Here is a 20,355-nt window from a genome sequence, read left to right as displayed (position 1 = left end):
TCCTTAGACAACTCCTGGGCTGCATTTATTGCGTAAGGAACGTGTGACCATAAAGAAATGCGGGCTTGCTTAGATGGAGTAGCATTGTAACGAATGAAAACACGGTGAAGAAGAGCGAAAACGGAGACGCGTGCACTCACTCTTTGATGCCCTCGTGCGGCATGTAGAGGTCAAAGTCGGTGAATTTGATCTGTACGCGCTCCTTCCCCTCTCCCTGGAAGTGGTAGTTGCAGCGCGTGTTGGCCGGGTACGGGTTCGGGTAGTTGGGACTCGTGATGGTGCCGTTCTTGGAGCTGTTGCTCATGATCACCTGGTCGCAACTCCCGTTGCCTGCGAAGAAGAGGAGTTTAATAAGGATTATTCGCTACTGGGAAACAAATGCGAAGTGTACGTTTACTTCAACGAAATAAAATTCCAAAATGTTTCGCTTTCTGTCTGCCTGTATGACCGGCCCATCGACCGACCGAGCGACCGACCGACCGACAGACAGACCGACCGACCGACCGACCGACCGACCGACCGACCGACAGACAGACAGACAGACAGACAGACAGACAGACAGACAGACAGACAGACAGACAGACAGACAGACAGACAGACAGACAGACAGACAGACCCAACCCGACTTGACCAGCTGGCCAGCTGACAGCGTAGTTCTTTTAAGCAAATCTAATTTACTACAGGTAAAAACACTGGGAACGCCTGGTGGCGTCCCTCTGTCCAAACTTAGCTAAGGTCAAGCAAGCGCCTCGTGAGGTTCTGCGGCCGATAGAAGCGCCACTGACCGCGCTTCCATCAGCCGCAGAAATGAAATTGAAAGCAGTGATTTGGGCTGGCATCAAACAGCGTGTTGGCCACGTATACGACACCATGGGTACATTTTGCTAGATGAGAGAGGTGTGTCGTTCGGGGCCGACTAGGGGGTCCCTTTTGCGACGAAAATTTATGCTGAGGAACGCTTGCTGTAAACAGCGCCCCTGGCGGCCGCTGCTCACCAGTTGCGTTCATAAGTTTTGTTTGTTAAATTAATCCTTATTTATTGCCCATAATAGTTTTATTTACGTATTTTATGATATAAAGTTCGATAGAACCCGTCAAATACGTGTTTGTTTGATTTAAAAATTTATAGATGGCGTTGGCTTTCACAGGAGTTCTACCATGAACGCCGGCGCTCCATACACATTTTTAATCGCCAAAGGGACCCGCGCTCTCCATTGGTTTTTTTCTAGCACGACATTTTTACCTTCTAGTACACTGTACCATGGACGACGAACGGCGCGGTGAGCACTAAAACCAAATGCGGCGATAGGAACAACGTCTCGTGGCTTTGCGAGAGTAGCACGTCTCGTTTTTCGGCGTAGAGAAATACTTTGAAGAGCGCTTTGCGAGCGCGAATTCGAAACAGTGTGCAACTGATTTGATTTGATTGATTGATTGTAGGGTTTAACGCGCCGACGCAACGCAGGCGATGTGGCGCGCCGTAGTGGAGGGCTCCGGATTAATTTTGACCACCTGGGGATCTTCAACGTGCGCCGAAATCTCGTACACACGGGCGTTTTTGCTTTTCGCCTCCATCAGAAAAGCGGCCGCCGCGGCCGGGAATCGAACCCGCGTCCTCGTGCTCAGAAGCGCAACGCCTTAGCCACCGAGCCATCGCGGCGGGTAACAGCGTGCAACTGAAGATTCGCATCACGTCGGTTACCACCTATGCGTGGGATTCGTCATTTTTTTTATTGCGTAGCCTTATTTGCCGAGTACCGACACAGCCGGGACAATGTAATGCCGTTCAGTTCCACAAAAATGCAGAATTGGCGAAAGTGACCACTTTATTCGGTATAATAGCGCGAATGGAGATAATTGGTCAACAGGAATTCACATAAACCGGAAAATAAGAAAAATAAAAAAATTTAACAAAAATAATCTGACAAAATGAAAAATATGCATGTTATTCAACTCCCCGAAAAATCGGAGAACAGACCAAAGGAGTCCGCGAAAGAAGGTTGGTAATACGAACAAAAAATAGCCTAAACTGACCACCTTTGCAGTACACCTTGCATCTTTGAAAAAAAAAAAAAAAATGCAAATAGCGAAGAAAAGGCTTCAAGGCTATAATGGTAATATATTCACAGCATCGGGGAAAATAAACAAAAGAAAACTTAAAAACAAAATAAAGGGAGCTCACACTAACGCGTAAGACTTGAAAGTAGCGAAGCGGTACGTCACTTTCACGACCATGACGGCGGTTTAAGTGCATGATTGTAGCCGATTTTCTTCTTTTTCGCTACTGCCACGGCCTTTACTCCATCTTTCTTGCTATAACGGCGAAGAAGAAGCATATCGAAGAAGCACAACGAACGAACGGAACGCGCACACTTAAACAAGGCGCTCGCAGGTGCAACGTCTACCCTATCACGTGTTTTGTGTCGAGCAGGTGGCAAGATTCCCCCTCCCCCCTCCCCCTCCCTTTCCCATCCCCAGTCGCAGTTGAGTGTGTAAGCGGTTTGACTCTCGCGCTGTAACTCACGGTTGTAGTTGAGTTTTTAAAAAAATTACACCATCTTCCCGTAGGGGAACTCTGAGTAGTATGCGAAGCAGCCATGGCGTCGACTGAAGTTCCCATTAGTTTTCAGTTCGTCGTTTCCGTTGACATTCAGCTTCGCGTGCCTTCGTTGTATCAGTAGCTTCTTGACGTAGTTTGAATGAGTGAAGGACATAAGGCGCGTTCGTAGCGCATGCTCCCGTATCGGTTTGTAGCGCAGCGGGAAGAGCGCCACGTACCTCCCGTTGCGGCCAGAGAGTCGTGGGATCGAAACCGGGTGCCGCCTAACTATTTCTTTTTATAGTGGACTGCGCTGATGTCAGTCCGGACGCTGACGGGGCTGAAGAGACGCGCATGCGCAGTAGAGTGCGGACGGCGGACGAAAAGGGAGGGAGGGACACAGCCCGAGCATGAGATGCTCCTATCTAAAAAAATGCGGCCGTAGTTGAGTGGGTAAGACGACTGGCTCTAACTTAGCTGATCTACCAGACACAGGTTTGCATCCTGCCGCTGCCGGTGATTTATTTCCTTTTATCGTGAACTTCGAAATCAACGAATTGGAAAACAGCTGTGCTGTTAATGAAATAATACAACGACTTTCCCTACTCATAGACATACTTCGCTTTAAAGAACCCGCATGCTACGCAATACCGGACAATTCTCTGAATTTCTGTAGATTTCTTTCTTCTCCCTTTTCTCATACTCTGTGGTTACAACTGATGAAGATTGTTAGGCCTGAGGGTGCTCCACAAATCATTTAATATAGAGAGACTGCAAACAAATGAAAAAACCACGTTATTCGCACAGTGAAAATTTATTCGCCACATAGTGACTGCGATTGCCTGTGCATAAATCGACATTGTATTCAGCGCAGTGATATGATATTGTCTTCATTTGCTGCGACAGCTGTTATCCCGAGGGTTCGCTTTTGCTCACACGAGCGCGTACGCTTTTTAGTGTCCCCGACTTCTGTCATGCTTGCTTGAGGAAGCGTGCACGCGGCTACATACTTTGCTTGCTAGCGTGCATGCTTGGCGGCAGGCCGGCATGCCACCGGGATGGGGGCTTGTACTGCTTTTTTAAGATCGCAAGAAGTATTTATGTATGTATAGATACTGCGGACAGCGTTGCTGCCCAGGAAGGAAGCGTCACAGAAGAGATGTTGATAACAAGCAATCAAGTAAATTTACGTCACAGCACTCAGATAGCAAGGCATTCCAATGTTCAGTTGTGGAAGAGAAAAAGGCTTTCGAAATATTTTAGTACGGCCGAAGAATGGTCGTATTGTATTTGAGCGGTTCCGTCACGTGGGATAGTCGGAGTCAGGGTGTAGATAGGTATTACTGTTTTCTAGTGAAAAAGCAGATACATAAACTTCAGCTTGGCAATATGGTGACGATTCTGAAGTGGCTGTAAGTCTAGCTCGAAGGTATCACGAACATTCGAACAGAGGCAGCAAAGGGGGTCACGCTGACAACTCTCGACGTGGTTGAATTACGGCAAGTCCGCGACCCTCAGTATGTGTTTTTTTTTTTTTTTTACTGCGAAGCGTCCCTTTCTTATTAATACCGGTTTGAAAGGACTAGTGATAGTTGGCTGACTGGCCATCTATCGCTCGTGCTCTCGCATACGTCGCAACAGCATAAGCAGTCCTCCCAAGTAATACTGAATAATTTCTTAAATTCCAACACCGTAAAAAATTTGGTAGTTCAACTTCACCCCAATGCAGCTCTCAAGTGAACAATCCATTCCGTCACAGAAGTAAGTTCGGCGGACAACAGCTGCGTGCATAAAATTTCGCTGAAAAGTGTGGTCTGCGCTGCGTCACCGCGCAACCCAGAACGTCATGTTTACATTGCGTAATGTCACACCACAGACCAAAATTTCGAGTCATATCGTACGCTGGACATAGTCATTAGCAAACATTTCGATGCTGGCTGCACGGATGGATAAATCAAGTAGCCTGTGGTGATGCTGAAGCACAGGATTGCCTCAGAGGGAAGTGATTTTGATTGATTTCGAATAATTTCGGATAATGAGAAGTGATATCCAAATCTGGGTGTAATTCCTCCAAGCCAGAGAACGATTCGTTCTTAAGACAAACAATCCGATGAACTATGCCTGGAGTTTTGTTGCACTGGTGTATTGCATGAAAGCTTTTGACTACCCACCGCGGTGGCTCAGTGGCTAAGGCGTTGTACTGCTGAGCACGAGGACGCGGGTTCGATGCCCGACCGCGGCGGCCGCTTTTCTGATGGAGGCCGAAGCAAAAACGGCCGTGTGTCCGAGATTTCGGTGCACGTTAAAGATCTCCAGGTTGTCAAAATTAATCCAGAGCCATCCACTACCGCGCGCCTCGTAGCCTGCGTTGGGTCGGCGCGTTAAACCCTACAATCAAATCGAAAGCTTTGACTAATTAAAGAGGTGTAAAATAAACCTTTCTTCTGCTAATATTTTGAAAACGTAGGGCGCGTCAATTGTTTCGCATGTGCTGGCAATGGATGGATAATTACACGGACGAAGTAATCCCGCGTTCGTGGCACACGCCGGGAAATTGCGGCTTCCGCAACACGATGGGCTACAGCTGCGTCATCAACGTGAGCACCAGGTCGAAACGCTATCCGTTAGCGTTATATAGGTTGCCATCAGCAAATAGGAAACGGCGGAGCTCTCCCATATATCAAACGGAATGTCAACAGGCCTGGCGACTCGAAGAGCCCGATTCTTTCTGTGAGCCGAGAAACAACCCCAGATGCCGGCGTAGGAAACTCAAGACGTGTGGTGCGAGGCGGGACAAACATGTCAGAACAATTGACGACGGGCCGGGAACAAAGGAATTGCGTTTTGTGAAAGTTGTTTTCTCGTTGACAGGATCGATTCGCCATTTTGTTCGAGCTATAATGCCCGTCGAGGCACAAGAAGAACGCCAGCGCTATACGTTGGAGTAAATTATTACCCGCGCCTTGTTTTGATGAAAAAAAAACATATCCAAATGAAGTTTACGATGAGCGAGCTCCTTTTGAAGGCAAGTAGAACTTCCTACTGGGGTTTCATGTGCCTAACATACGGCCTTCGCCGGAGGTTCCCTCCTGAAGTGACAGCTATATCGAATACTTCGAGGCGTTTAACTTGGAGGTCAATACTAGCACGACTACTGCGAATGTTAAGAGGGCCCCAACAGCAAAAACAACTGAAACTAAAATTGCACAATTTAGTGACTCGAAAACAAACCTTATTTTCGGGTCCAGCGGATTTATTGAATTAAAAATTTTCTCCCAGTTACCGCACTAATACAAAGGGCCTCTCGCTATGAAGGTTGATAAAACAGGGAAAACAGCCAGGCAGGGCTGTACCCACAACAAGTATTTCTTTTTGCCAATCCCCTTCTCTTCAGTCCATTAGGCGACTGGGCAAGCGTCAGCATACTGCAATGGCTGAGAAGTAAGTGCTTCTTCCATCACTCAAACCACGGTCGAAAGGAGGACGATTGCGGGCCCTGTTACCTAACGGGTCTCGCGAAGGCAAGACGCTGCACCGAAAGAAACCACGTGACCCCGCCCAAAGCTGCGGGACCGAGAGTAAGGAAGCGAACGGACAGATTGCGTTGCAACCAACGTTTACCCAGTGGTGACGGCGCCTTCCGCGGCCTCGTTCGCTAACACCTTGGGACCACAAACGTGACGTCATAGAGCGCGCCCCGTATATATTACTTCGGGGCTTTTGTTGGTCTCGACGGTACTATGGTGGGGCCCATAGGCAGCAGTGGTCGACGCCATCAACGGCGTAAATGCGACCATACTCGATGCCCATTGTTGCCGGAGTACTGGCGCTATGTATATGCATGCAACAGCATGAAATTAATTATGTCGCACTTCTTTCTTCAGCTCGACGGTTACAATTCTTACTTTGTTATCAATAGAGATTTTACAGCACAGCTTTCTAGCTCTACCAGCCAACGGTTCAATAGAGATTTTAAAGCAAAGCAAAGTTTTCTAGCTCTACCAGCCAACGGTTCTTTCCTGGCGTGCGGGACAACAAACTCCCAATGCGGCGTAGGCGGCGGCGGAGGGGGGTGGGGGGGGGGAGGGCGGCGGAGAGTTTCACTCACGGAGCACACTGTAGAAGGCGCCGCGAATTTACCCAGAGTTCCCCGCGCGGAAGTGCCTGCTCGCCGGCGGCGGCGTCGTCGGTACGGCTTTGTCGTCTGGTTTAGCGACGGTTGTTTTGGGCCTGTTTCGGCGAAGCTTCGCGTCCATTGCGCGCTTCCTTCGCACGGCTTGATTAACTTGTTCGACAGCACCTCCAGGGTAACCCGCACCCCAAAGAATTAAGTGGTCGTACGCAAACACACGTTAAGGATTGGTTTGCAGAGCGGGAAAACAAAAATGTACAAACCACATACAAACATCTGGCCGCTAGAGAAACGCTACCTTTTGCGCAGAGCTTGGGACTTCGTTTTCTAAATTGGTCAATACCAATTCGGTTGTGTTTTAAGAGGTATTACAAAAGGTGAAAGTAGCAACTGGTCCTGATAAACAGCGATAATAAAAGTTCCCTCAGCTTCCTCGCACTTCTCAAACTTACTAAACTATAAATCGGTAAAAATGGGAATCCCTAAGATGACATGCCGGATTGTTTCGGTGTCTGCGCTTGTGTCGAGCGGTGGCGTAGCCCCGAGCTAGCACATCGGGATGGCAAGGTTCCGCTGTCTCACCCTACGAATGACGCTCCTCGCCGTTTTCTTTCTGCCGACGCACGTCTAGGCTACAGCGGCGGCGTCCGCCGTTCTAGCCCGGTCGTGGCCGGCGCATATGCGTTCGGGACACCGCCTGCGAATTCTAAGTTACGGTAGGCAGAATCTCTGGTTTCTCTCGTTGTAGAGCCACGTGCGTGAAGTGAAGTGACGTAGCATGGGAAATTGTTCTGGGCGTCGTTTACAGCTTTACTTTCCAACCACCTTCAATGGATTGGAGCCAGTTTTTTTTATCATAATCATCGTCATCATGCGACTTGCCACTGTGTAAAGTTGGCTTTCCTGCAGTGTGTTTTGGCTATGACACCGCCATCGGTGCGATTAAGATAGCTTCGCTTTAAAAAAAAAATGGGTAAAGCTTGCACTACTGGTGCAAGGCTGGGGGAACAGCAGAGCTGGCGGGCCCTCTCCCTTCGTCGGAGACCCGGCTGTTGCACCTCACATGGATTTCCTGAACTTTGTCGCTGAACGTTCTCCATGACCGGCAGGTCCGGATCGTTTTGTCCGCAGGCTTTCACTCTCTCCCCAAGTGGTCTGCGTTACACCACGCTAGAATCCGCGACAACCGGCTTCGCGAGCTCGGCGTCTGTAGCGCGAACTCAGCGTCTGCGCTCCCCACTTCAGGCGTAAACGCACGTGAACTGGCAAGAAGAACAGCACGCCAGAGATACCACCACCAACGCTGGGCGGAGTGTTCTCGAAGGCCGAGCTGACCGACGCCTGGCGCTCCTCACGGGGCGCACACTCACGCGCGCTTCCCTGGTGTTATTTTTTTTAGCTCCTCACGTGGCGCAAGCCTGGACGCCGCCGCTGTACGCGATCCTTTATATCATGTATTGCGCAGTGACACCACGGCTTGACGGGCGCCTGTGAGGCTCGGAGGAGCCATGCATAAACTAGCGAAGCGAGCACTAATAGCGTCCTCGATAAACACGCACCGGTGTTGCCCCCAAAACCGGCGCGGTGCACAGTGCCCCACGACGGTGCGTACCGGCACGGAGCGTTGATCGAGGACAAACGGGGCGGTTCTACCCAGGCGCCATCTCTTAATCTAAGAAATCAACTCATAAAAACGTTCACAAGTAACAATACAGCACTGTAATGAGACACAGCGCTATTTGAAAGTGGTATTTATTGAAGGCCAATGATTATATGTACGCACAACTTAAATCCGTCACACATGCGGAACAACGTACCGCCACCGCTCCCAATAAACAGCTACATACAAGCTGCTTCTAATCTTCGTTTGAGCCATAATGCGAGTGCCTGTTTTGTTCCGCCCTTCCGTTACAGCAAAACAAGTAGGTCTTCATCGTCTAGGCACTCCGGTAACAGTTCATGATAATTCGATCGAACGAAACGAATGTCAATCCCCAACTTTCTGGCAATGCATGCAGCCGTCTTTGAAGTACACAAAGTTCGCGTCCTCATTTACAATCACTGGCCGTTGTTACCGCCCGTTAGGAGACTGTCGCATCGTTGCCCGATGAATTCACAAGCACGCCATCCTTGTCACAACAATACACAACTCCGTCCGCCTTGACACGAGTGCGGCCACAGAACAGGGTGCGGCGATGCGCCGTCGCTGCAGCAGACGGCGGAGGAAGCTCCTTCGCCGGCATCGTCCGCGATGCATCTCGGGACTGCACGCCGGCGCACCGTCGACTCTCTCGGTGCGCGGCGGTGCAACCAAAAATTGCCCCGCGACGGTGCACCCCGGTTTATCGAGGACGGACGGTGCACACCGGTGCGGTTTATCGAGGATGAAAAGGCGCACCGGTGTGCCCCGGTGTGCACCGGTGCGGTTAATCGAGGATGCTATAAGCTATGCACTGCTGCCCCAGGGGTTGCTAGGCAACGAGAGGTGACGTCATCGCTCCGCGAGGAATTTTGGAGCGACGAACGAGTAACGCTCGACTTAAGCAGCTACGGTGTTAAAACGAAAGAAATGGGGTTCGCTTTTTGAGGGGAAGCAACTGTTTGATGAGCTTCCCCTAAATGCGAGTGAGGCCCTTTGGAATTACCTACAAAGACTGTGCCCACAAACGAGGAACCTAAATAAAATTTAGAGATGCCCCTTACCCGCTGCGATCAGTTTGCTATATTTAACGCCCATTTTGTACTTCAAAGTCCCTAATTTCCATACTCGTAATTCATGAGTATAAATTTATGAGTTGGTACTCATATTTCGAAATTGCTTGCTGAATTATGAATTAAAACACGGTTTTGGAATGAAGTAATACCACTGGAAAAGGTACCGCCATCTTGTGGCCATTGAGCGGAGGTGGGATTGTTTATTACGTAATGCTCGTGAACACGTTGGGTTACCACATAAAAGGACACGCGACTCCTGCTCGCTGTTCCTGAAAGAGTAATGACCAGGACGACGACAGTGACGAGCTCGCAGTGGCCCACATCGGACAGCTCGCGATAAGCGACGCAACCGGTCGACATAAATAATTCCCTCACCGTGCTGGCAAAGCAATCATCCGGAAAACGGCAACCCACTGCGTACATTCACGGGTAGGGAAGTTCACGCGCAGCGCATCTTGTGGGATCGACTGGCAGGTTACCTAAGCCAGAACGGAAGGAAAAGTGTTGCAGCCGCTCCCTTGAGCATTATATGATAAAGCTTACGAATTTCTTGCTATAAGGCTTCCTATGAACGAAGGAGTAAGCATAGGAAACATAACTTGTCCCGTACGCTTCCAGAAGGCATGCTATGATAGGCGAGTGGTGCTGAGGAATTCGTCACGACAACTGATGGCGGCGGGTGCTACGTGAGAGCAATGATTTAGTTCTTTGGCATGGATAAGACCAATACCGATGTTCCCTGTTTATTAACTCCTGCCACGGCTTGTTCATATAAACAAGAAGGTGAGAGAGTTAGTTTTTGATGGAGATGTTCACTGGAATTTGATGACGCGTAATAAAACAAATGTTATGGCCTACATGCGCCGACAGGTTTCACATGTTAGGCGCGAACATGACATGTTTAAAATTAAAGCACCCACTTTTAGCACAAGCAAAGAAAACAAAACACTGGATGCTTAGAAAGAAAATGTCCGGAATGCACGAACACATTTCACGGCGCCGCAGAAATACGGTGGGACGTAATTTTCGGCAAACCGGACTTAGTATGTGTGCTTTGCGCCTTTCTGCGATGGTCGTAATGAACTGCTTCTTTTTTTTCTCGAACTCTAGTAAAATTTCAAATGCACGAACGCCACCTTTTTTTCACATACGTGCTAGCGAAGAAACATCGTGTTCGCGTATTCAGGTATTCTTAACACCACCGCGCGCAGAAACGTTCGCCTTCTGCATGAATCCTTAACCCGCAAGCGCCAGCACCATTGAGCCCTCATCGAGCATGCGCGTGCGTTATTACTATTGCAGAAACGGGCCTAATGTATGAGTGCGGGATTGCTTTAGCTGTGGTACATGCTTTGCTCCGTGGCTTTAAAGCCGCGAAATGATGTTGTGAGCTCAAGAAAACCTTCCGCGTATGCTGCAGCAGCGCTCATCCAAGCTTCGGCCCGCATACACCGCGCGCTCAACTAATCCAAATAATTTAGGCGGCACCGTTCGGTCCCTAAGTTTAGCTTAAACGTGTAAGGCTGGCTTCAGAAACTTAACAGTTGTGGATTATGAGGCAGTGAAAGGATAACACAGGACTTAGAGTCCCCTTCTCTCTCTCCCGCTCGTTCCTACGCCCTCCTGCGTGTTTACACTTTCATTAAAAAGAACCAAGACGAAAAAATATATTATGTTTGTTTTATTGTAAAGCATGGCAAACCTTGGATTTAGGCGGGTTAACCCCTGTCGAATAATAGCTCGACTGATATGAGGAAGGTAGCTCAAACGACAGGTAGCTTCTGTTTACACGGATATTTAAACAATTGGCGAGGGTCTCTTAACGTACGCAGTATATGGTGCAGCCGCTATGGGTTCGTTGAGAAGAAAAAACTAACGTTCTTCAACAATGCTGGTAATGTTAGCTCGGAAAATAGGGTTCTAAAAACGACCTTCTTAATGTGCATGCGCCATCTGGACAGGCTGGGTTGAACTGCATTAAGAGGTATGTGCTCTACCCATTCCGCCAATTGCCCTCCGCGGTGGCTCAGTGGCTAAGGCGGTGTGCTGCTGAACCCAAGGACGCGGGTTTGATCCCGGTCGCGGTGGCTGCTTTTCCGACAGGGGCGAAAAGCGAAAACACCCATGAGCCTAGATTTAGGCGGATGTTAAATGTCCCGAGGTGGCCAAAATTAGTCCCGAGGCCTCCACTACGGCACGCCGCATAGCCCAGGTGCAGTTTCGACGCATTAAATCAATCAATCAATCAATCAATCAATCGAATCCCATTCCACCAATCACCATTGTTGTCACCCCAGTTGGAGTAACCATCATCATCATGTCCGCATCCTTTGGCCCTTCTCTAACCGGGAGCTTTCTGCTCCGAAACGCTATGCCCAGGTAGTAGGTGGTACCGCCCATGGGATCTAAATTCAGGCTCAACTGCCCCCTACAGCTGGAACGAAGCTCACCATCATCTCGAGATTTGTCTTACATGTGTAGCCGTCTCCCCTTATGAGCCCGAAAGTCGTATTAAGCGTTGTTAGGACCACGGCGGACGGGCTAACGGAACACAGAGGCAATATGGGCGAAGAAATCTTCCTAAAAAGATTGCATTCAGTGCTTTACTTCTTTAGTTTTGGGACTGCCCCGCTTTGCGATAAGCAGAATCACGCGCTGGGAGAAGTGTAAAAACAACCTGTAAGGGGTTGCTATCTGCAGCAACAGTTGGAAACGGCAATCTGGCCACTGTCCGCACGGAGTGTCGCCGGACGGTCCTCTAGGTAGAGTGAAAAAATTGTTTTGAACTATATCATCATTTTCAACCATTGAAAAATAGACAACTATAAACGACGAAAAGTGGAACAACGTTATATTCGCGTCGTTTCCTTAAACGTTGAAACTGGTGGGTTCGATTCACAGCCGCGGCTGCCGCCTTCCTGATGGAGGTGAAAAGCAATATCTTCCGTGTGTGCGACATTTCGGCGCACGTTAAAGATCCCCAGGTGAACAAAATTAATCTGGAGCCCTCCACTACGGCGCATCTCATAACCCGCGTTGCGTCGGCGCGTTTAAACTCTACAATCAATCGATCAATAAATGTTGAAAATAACAACGGTATACAAAATAAACGAGCACAACAACGATTTGAAGAAAGACAGGCGGCATAATATAGATAGAGACTTTAATGACCCAAATGTAAACTTCTTTTGTAACCAAGGTTCAATTTCAATTAAACCAGTTTTTTTTTTCTCTTAACAAACCAAGACGAGTACGACGAAACCAGTCTGTACCCAACAAGAGTTTACTCGGTTTTTTCCCCTTATTTACAACTTTCGTTTTTCGACTCTTTCAATTTCCCCTCAAAGTACGTTAACGTAACTCCAGCGCCCTTCTTCTCCAAGAAAAACACCGGACGTCTTTCCGGCGGACATTACCAATGCTTTATGTCATTTTCTCTTCGACCCAACGGAGCGATCCACCCCAGGGACCGTTATTCTCTGAATCAGATTTAGTTTCACTGATGCGGACACCTCCATCCGCCAGAAACATTTATAACACCGCTTGCTTTCTTCCTCCTTTCATTCTTTTCGCTCTTTCGTTTTTTTTTTTTTTTTTCCAAATCCTGTTTCCCTCTGATCACTGTCTTCTTTCATGACGCTCCGATTCCAGGGCCTCCGTCCCGTACTTTTGGTTTTCCTCCCAGGTGTCTGATTGTTTGGGCGGCTGGCCGTCTTTTGACGTGACTGGGTGACAGACAGCGCCCTCGCCGGCTATTTCCTGTCACTGGGCTCCTACATCAACAAGTCCCAGTTCCTGTAGAAGCCCACTGTTCCAATCTTTTGTCGCGACTGGGCTCAGCTGTCGGACGTGTCTTCTTCGACACAGATCGCGCGATTCAGGCACGCTTCTGTAGCGACGGAGATGTCTGCCATACGCCAAAAAGAAGTCGGCGTGGTTTGATTCGTTTCCACCCCGTTTTCAGTTCTTTTATCAGCGTCCTTTTTTGATAACCTTAAATGATAGCTGGGAAAAAGGTGAGATGAACGCTGCCGCTGTGTCGGAAATATACAGCGTGGTAAAGTCGAAAGCGAGAAAAGTAGTCCTTGGCATAACTTTCATCGTATTTCAGTTTTTATTTACACCGTAAGTTGCTCTGTTTTTCTTAACAACAAGCTCAAGGCGTTCATACCATCAAATTTTCACCGTGCTGACTTAATAAAGGTTATGTTTGAAAAAGGCCAGAATACCCATCGCAATAACAGTGGCCTTCGAGTTTTATTGCCGAGTTATAGTTTCTGACGCGCTCTACTTTGCGCGTACACATCATGCATTCTTAATTTAAGAAAAATTCGTATACAGAAACGTAAAAAAAATGGAGGGCCATCTTAAATTACGGTCATTAAAAACGGCGTTCATTTCTGGCTAAAACATTTCTGGCTAAAAAAAATATGCATTGCAGCAAATACTCACAGAACAAATCAAAGTTGAAAAATTTGCATTCAACCATCGGGTAATACGATCATTTGTCAAACTTTTGTACAATGTTTCAATATTCATTTTGTAGGTATGCACAAAAACATACAGAATATCCTTTCATTTTCAGCCATTCATTTTTAATCAGTTCTAGTACAACGACTGGCCTCCGTATTCAGAAAGCTTATATCGGGCAGTTTTTTATGTTTTACCTGTTTTTTTTATGAGTTTATACCAAAATTAAAGTCGCTGTAAGCCATTTTGCTTATTTATCAGCGGTGGGCTTTGGTCACCTTTTTAACGCAAAGGTAGAGTGCTGCGAAAACAAAACAGACAGAAAACCAAAGGAAGGTGTATTGTTTTATTCACACGAGCAAACAATTAAGTTGCTGAATAATGGAATAACCAATTTCCCATTCAGAGGTTCCGCTCGGTAGCGTGGCCTTATACCTAATAGAAGCAGCGAAATACCCGGAGTCACAATCTGTTCTTGTGTGCGCACTGCGTACGAGAAAGATAAATGATTTCATCATGGCGTCAGAAAGGAATATCATGCTGCAGGTGTCTGCATCTACTCTAACAAAGTGCAATAACGACAACTTTGTTCAAGGGGAAGAAGGAAGATGCTGTAGTGGTTAACCGAGCTACATTCTCCTTTTCCACATGGAGCGTGTTTAGGGGAACAGCATCTAATTTCCCGTGTGATCGGGCTGCCATTCTTCTAGTTGATCAGATGTCAGGAAAAGGGCGGCGCCTTATTGGTAAGCGTAAGGGAATATCTGTACACAAAAAAAATCATCGATAAAATTACTCCCACCTCCCCTCGCGGGAACCCCTGTGTAGATGCGACGCATAGGGGGTTCCGTTGTTGTTTCCGTTAGGTTGATTCTCCCATCGCGTGAAACGTGCCGTGAACCCCCTGCCGCGGCTAGGACGCAACGTGGCGCGGCTATGACGCAACACAATCCAACACAATCCACTTTAATCCAATCCAATACAAATCCAAGCCAAGCCAAGCCAAGCCAAGCCAATCCAATTCCCCTCGCGAGAGAGTGTTCGCTATCGGAGAGGAGAGGGGGTGAGTGGCGACAGCGCAGCTCTCGCGGCGAGGAGAATGGGGGAGGGGTGTCGACGGACAACGACAACGCCGTATGGAGGGACAAGGCGAGCGAATGAGATGTCGTCGCATCTAAAAGAGTAGCCGTAATAGTTTTGACACTGGAGAACACATAATTAGTATCTTCAATTCGTGGCAAAAAGGAAAAAAGAGACAACAGAAGAACGTGTCAGAAAGCTCATGTTTCCTTCTGGCATCAGCGATAAATTACTTCTGCGTGTGCATCGTGCCCAATAGTTTTTGCACTAACATTGACAAGCCGCATAAAAATTCGGAAATTAAACTAAGGCCAAAAAAGTTATCGCTCTACTTCCCTCACGAAAATTGGCTCTAAAGTACGGGTTGTTGAAAGTACGGGTTGTTGATGTTGAGATTTTCGCCAACGAAGGTAACGCGAGCTGAAATAATGCTGTAAACTGTGTAGAAATAGGAACACTAACGCACATATTCAGTTATTCTTTTAATTGTTAGTACAATATTTGTGTCACTCAGTTGTAATAACGAAGGTAGTTGCCGTACCCTGAAGCGAGACATGGAAATATTTCCAATTAATTATTTGAAATTGTGAAACTTGTGTGTTCAGGTGCGCAGTTTTCTGTTCAGGCGTCATTTGCTGTTTACTGGACACTTTCTGAGAGATGTAGCCAACGGTAGTTAATAAGAAATGTCTCGATTCACGTTTAATTTTTTTTGTCCCCCAAATAAAACACCCTTGTAAACGAGTAAACCGCACTGTCGGCGTAAGAGACCCTCATACACTTAACGAACCCGACATCTCCCTTGCAGCCCCGTTTAAGGATACTTATACGGATTCTAATAAGACCTTATGATATGCATTTTGAATGTGTGATCTAAGGTGAACACCTGTTATCGTAGAGCGAATTCCCCGCATCGATAGATGACTGATTATGAGCACAGGAGGGGATAATCAAACATAGAGAAACGCTCCATAACCAGGATGTCGGTTGTAGCCGGACAGTACTCACACTCAGAGAACATAATACCGAGTGTATACCGAGTAGCTCCTCTCCAACTCTACCAAAGCTCAGGAGTGCACGAGAATGACACTAAGTCGAAGGTTTAACGGCATACCGCATGGTTAGGAAATATGGTTGTAGTAGTTTGCTAACCAAATTATATATATATATATATATATATATATATATATATATATATATATATATATATATATATATATATATATATATAAAATAGGGTGTCGAACCGGAACCGAACCGAAAACCGGGACTGAACCGGTGAACCGGTATTTTTGGTGAAACTAAATCCGAACCCGAACCGTTATTTTTTGAGAACGCTGAACCCGAACCAGAACTGAACCGAAAAAAGAAATAACGGTTACCGGTTCATGCCGAAATGGTTCGACCCTCCGTTGTTGATATTGCACAGTCAATGCAATTCAGGCCTTTTTTTTCTTTCACGTACGATCAACTTCATACCCGCTCGCGCACTTTCCCCTCAAGACAATTGAACATTATCACTCTCTATGTAACAACAGGGGAAATGAATGAGCACCAATGTAGCAATGGTCTGTTGCTGCTGGAAGCGCGAGCGTAGTGCAAGCTGACCAAACGAAATGTCATTCTCGGCAGCTAGCAGGGGATATAAAACGACTTTGCCCTTCCCTAACTGCTACTTTATTGGAGCAATCAGGCTGCAAGAGGACTTCACTGCGCAACAGCGAAAGCCCACACCCGATGTTCACAAACTTTTTGCATTTCATAATTTGTTGAAAAGGTCCGACACCTGCAAATTCTTAATACTTGCCAAGTGTGACCGCAGGAGCTGCTCAGTGGCTAAGCCGTTTGCTGCTGACCACAAGTGGCCTCGATCTCCCTTATACACGACCAAGTAGGTGGAAATATAGAACGTCCGTGCATCGAGATTTTTATCAACGTTTAATATCACCAGCTGGTTAAAATAAGTCTGCCGGCCTGCAACATAAGCCGCGCCTCGGAGCAGAGATGTAGCACGGGGCATCAAATGCAACAGATTAAAAAAAAAAAATGTCTACCCAGAAAGCAACAAAAAAGAAAAGGCGAATCACGTTGTTTTAAAATATTACGCAAAAAGTAAGTAAAACCAAATAGGTAAAAAAATCACCAAAACGTGCACATTGTTGTATACTTTTCTTTGCCGTGCCTTTCACAACCAAACCTGTCATCAACGCGAAGGAAGTCAGTTGCGTGGTCAGATTTTGAGGACAGCACAGTGGACAAGTTCCGTTTTTTACAGATACAAATAACAACAGATGTGTCAGGAAAAACTGTTAAGGTGCGCACTTAATCCCTTGGCAATAAACTGTAGCCCTCGAGCCCTCGACCTTGTCTTGGAAACAGAAACAGTAATAACGGAGATGACACGTGCAGAAAGGCAGCCGGTACCTCCCACTGTCTCATTCGCCCAGCGAACATCTTTTCTGCTTGTTCTGCAGTTTTTATCTCTTTGAGACCTGCTTTTTTTCGAAGGTGCACTTGTACTGAGACTGACCAGAGCACTGCACGGGCCTGATTGTAAGGCCCGAGCCCGGCCAAAGCTCGCTTTGTGAAGCCCGAGCCCGACCCGGGCCCGTAACACCTAGCTCGGACCCGGGCCGGGCCTGGGCATTCATAAGTGAGCCTGGCCCGGGCCCGGCCTGGGCCCGTCGTCTCAAGCCCAGGCCCGGCCCGGCCCGGGCCCGGTAATTTATTTTTGGGCCAGGGAGGGCCCGCAAGTGTGTGACCAGGCCCGGTCTTTGACGCTGGAGAAAATTTGTTTATTATAGTTGGTTCAGTGTCTTCATTGCGGGCGATCAGACGGAGCATCTATTTTGTAAAAGCACGCCATGAACTGAAACGCAAAAAATAAGGGTTTAAAAGTGCACGCTGTTTAGCTTTCACCGTCTGCTGTGCGTGCCACATCGGCGTAATAATAGCTTTCATTCTTACACGAGAGACACCATCACCGTTGATGACCAGACTCTAGGCAACTTCACACGGTTGTCTCGGCAACAAGTTGGTATTGCTGAAATTTTTAGATCCACATTTGAATCCACGAGTATGTACGCGTGTTGAAATATTTCACCTGAAGTGGTTGTTAAGCGGTGGTGTTTCTCTAGCACGCGAGTTTGATTCCCGGCCACGGCAGCCGCATTTCAATTGGTGCGGCATGTAAAACAAACGTGTACATAGACATAGGCGCACAGTTCCAGGTTGTCTGAATTTCTCCTTCCTCGCTAGGGAATTCCTTGTAATCGTATCTTTGATGCTATACACCCAAATATAAAATCTTGATGCAGTACATTAAATGTCATTAAAATTGCACTCGTGTGACCATCAGACCTAGAAAAACATTTTTTTAAAACGATGCGTACAACTAACATCATGAAGCGCGCAAAAATAAACTAAGAATAATCATTTTAATGCTCTTTTCTACACTTAATGTCGGACCTATTAACGGCCGTGCCTATGAATTCAAGCCCGAGCCCGGCCCGGGCCCACGGCGTCGAGCCCGAGCCCGGCCCGGGCCCGCCGAGAATCGCCTTCGGGTGGCCCAGCCCGGGGCGCGGGCCGGGTCGGGCACGGGCTTTCAGGCCAGCCCGGGCCCATGCAGTGCTCTAGTACTGACTGCCCAATTCGCTACATTACTTCTATTGCTACTCGTTCCGGAGGGGAGTACTGCTGTGGACGAATTAAAGAGCGTCTACCCAAAAAAGTCCCATCTCATGCTCCACGCGTCAAATTTCCCTTTCATTTTGTAACAGCATAGTCTGTTATAAGATTCCGCATTGTAGCACACAGAACGATGGCCGGTCAGGCGGTACGATGACATACTGATTGTAATGCACACATCCGGTATATAGCTATCGAAAAAGGAATTGCAGTGGTCAGAGCAATAACGCAGTGACTGAGCGTTAACTAAAGCTTACTTTTAACAAAAGTGTGGCTGCCCATTCCATAAGGTGAGAGCTAACAAATTATTCAGGGTGACCAAATAATCTAATTCATTGGTAGTATTTATGTGCCTGTTGTAGGATAGGATTTTTCTTTTTTGTTACAAATATAAAGAATGTGCGCCATTGGTATTAAGCGCTGGTATTTGAACGTACCAATACGCAGGCATAAATTTAAGGCTTCAAGTTTAGCGTGATGGGCGATTCCACAGCGACGATTGCGATTTCAACAACAAAGGAAAGGGCAGAAAATATATCCCACCGTCGTATCTCTTGGTGGTGGCTTTATGAATAGTCGCTAGGACAACATAAAGTCTGGGCGAGAAAGTAGGTGGTAAATCGTCGCCACGTCATCTGTTTTTCTAATATCTCGTAATTGTTTAAAGTTTGCTTTGCAATTACGTCACTGCCCTTGGGGAACAGTAGCATTTTGAATTCTTGTTTGTATTTTCATGTGACTGTCGTTTAAACTACTATTTTTTTTTTCTAATTTCAGTGATAATTCAACTCATCGAACCGGTTCGCGAGCCGGTTCAAGCTCCCGAACCGATCGTGAACCGGTTCGGTACGTGATTTTGTCGAATCGGAACTGAACCGTTGCCGTAACCGAACCGGTATTTTTTTCGGTTCGCAACACTGATATATATATATATATATATATATATATATATATATATATATATATATATATATATATATATATATATATTTATATATATACATATATATATATATATATATATATATATACATATATATATATATATATATATATATATATATATATATGTATGTATATATATATATATATATATATATATATATATATATATATATATATATATGGAGAGAGAGAGAGAGAGAGAGAAGTAGATGAAACTTCTCGAGGAGCCAGAAAGAAAAGAAATATTTGAGAAAATGGTTGACTCACGATTAAAAACAAAACAGTATTTTACTGACGTTTCGACTGGAGGAGTTCCGATGAAGACTGGTCCTCGAGTCGGAACGTCAGTAAAATACTGTTTTTGTTTTTAATCGTGAGTCAACCGTTTTCTCAAATATAGATATGACCGATTAGTGAGAAGTAAAGTGCTTCAATGCTCTGAAGAAGCTTCAGAAACGCTGCGCTGGCTAAGATTGTTTAAACTTAAGGCCCTTGCCCTCGTTTACGGCAGCCACAGACGGCTTTTCTGTTCTCCAGCATCCTTCTTTTTTAGAGTCGTTTTTAAACAGTTGCTGGCTAAGATTGTTTAAACTTTAGGCACTTGTACTGGTTTACGGCAAACACGGCTTTTCTGTTCGCGTGTATCCTTCTTTTTTTAAAGAGTCGTTTTTGAAGAGGTGTTGGCACTGTTTCTGCAGCTATTCTGCTCGGCATTCTGCTGGGTACTCGTTTAGTATTCATTTATACAGTTTACCGGGCTTCAGAAAACGTTCTCAGGATATGG

At 46.7% G+C, this 20,355-nt stretch overlaps 1 protein-coding gene across 2 annotated transcripts in view; it reads right to left on the bottom strand.

The window, feature by feature from the left end:
- LOC144152432 (suppressor of lurcher protein 1-like) overlaps nt 1-20,355 on the bottom strand; it is a 481,850-nt gene that overhangs the window by 65,249 nt on the left and 396,246 nt on the right. For both annotated transcript variants that reach the window (XM_077683699.1, XM_077683701.1), the window contains one exon: nt 141-330. In XM_077683699.1, coding sequence (XP_077539825.1) covers nt 141-330 — 190 coding nt within the window. The remainder of the gene's footprint in view (nt 1-140; nt 331-20,355) is intronic.

Source organism: Haemaphysalis longicornis, unplaced genomic scaffold (genome assembly GCF_048455015.1).
Source record: "Haemaphysalis longicornis isolate Haplotype H1 unplaced genomic scaffold, Haemaphysalis longicornis Haplotype H1 scaffold_9, whole genome shotgun sequence".
Classification (NCBI taxonomy): domain Eukaryota; kingdom Metazoa; phylum Arthropoda; class Arachnida; order Ixodida; family Ixodidae; genus Haemaphysalis; species Haemaphysalis longicornis.
The sequence above is the reverse complement of the archived record's forward strand: the minus strand, read 5'-3'. Positions and strand labels throughout refer to the sequence as shown.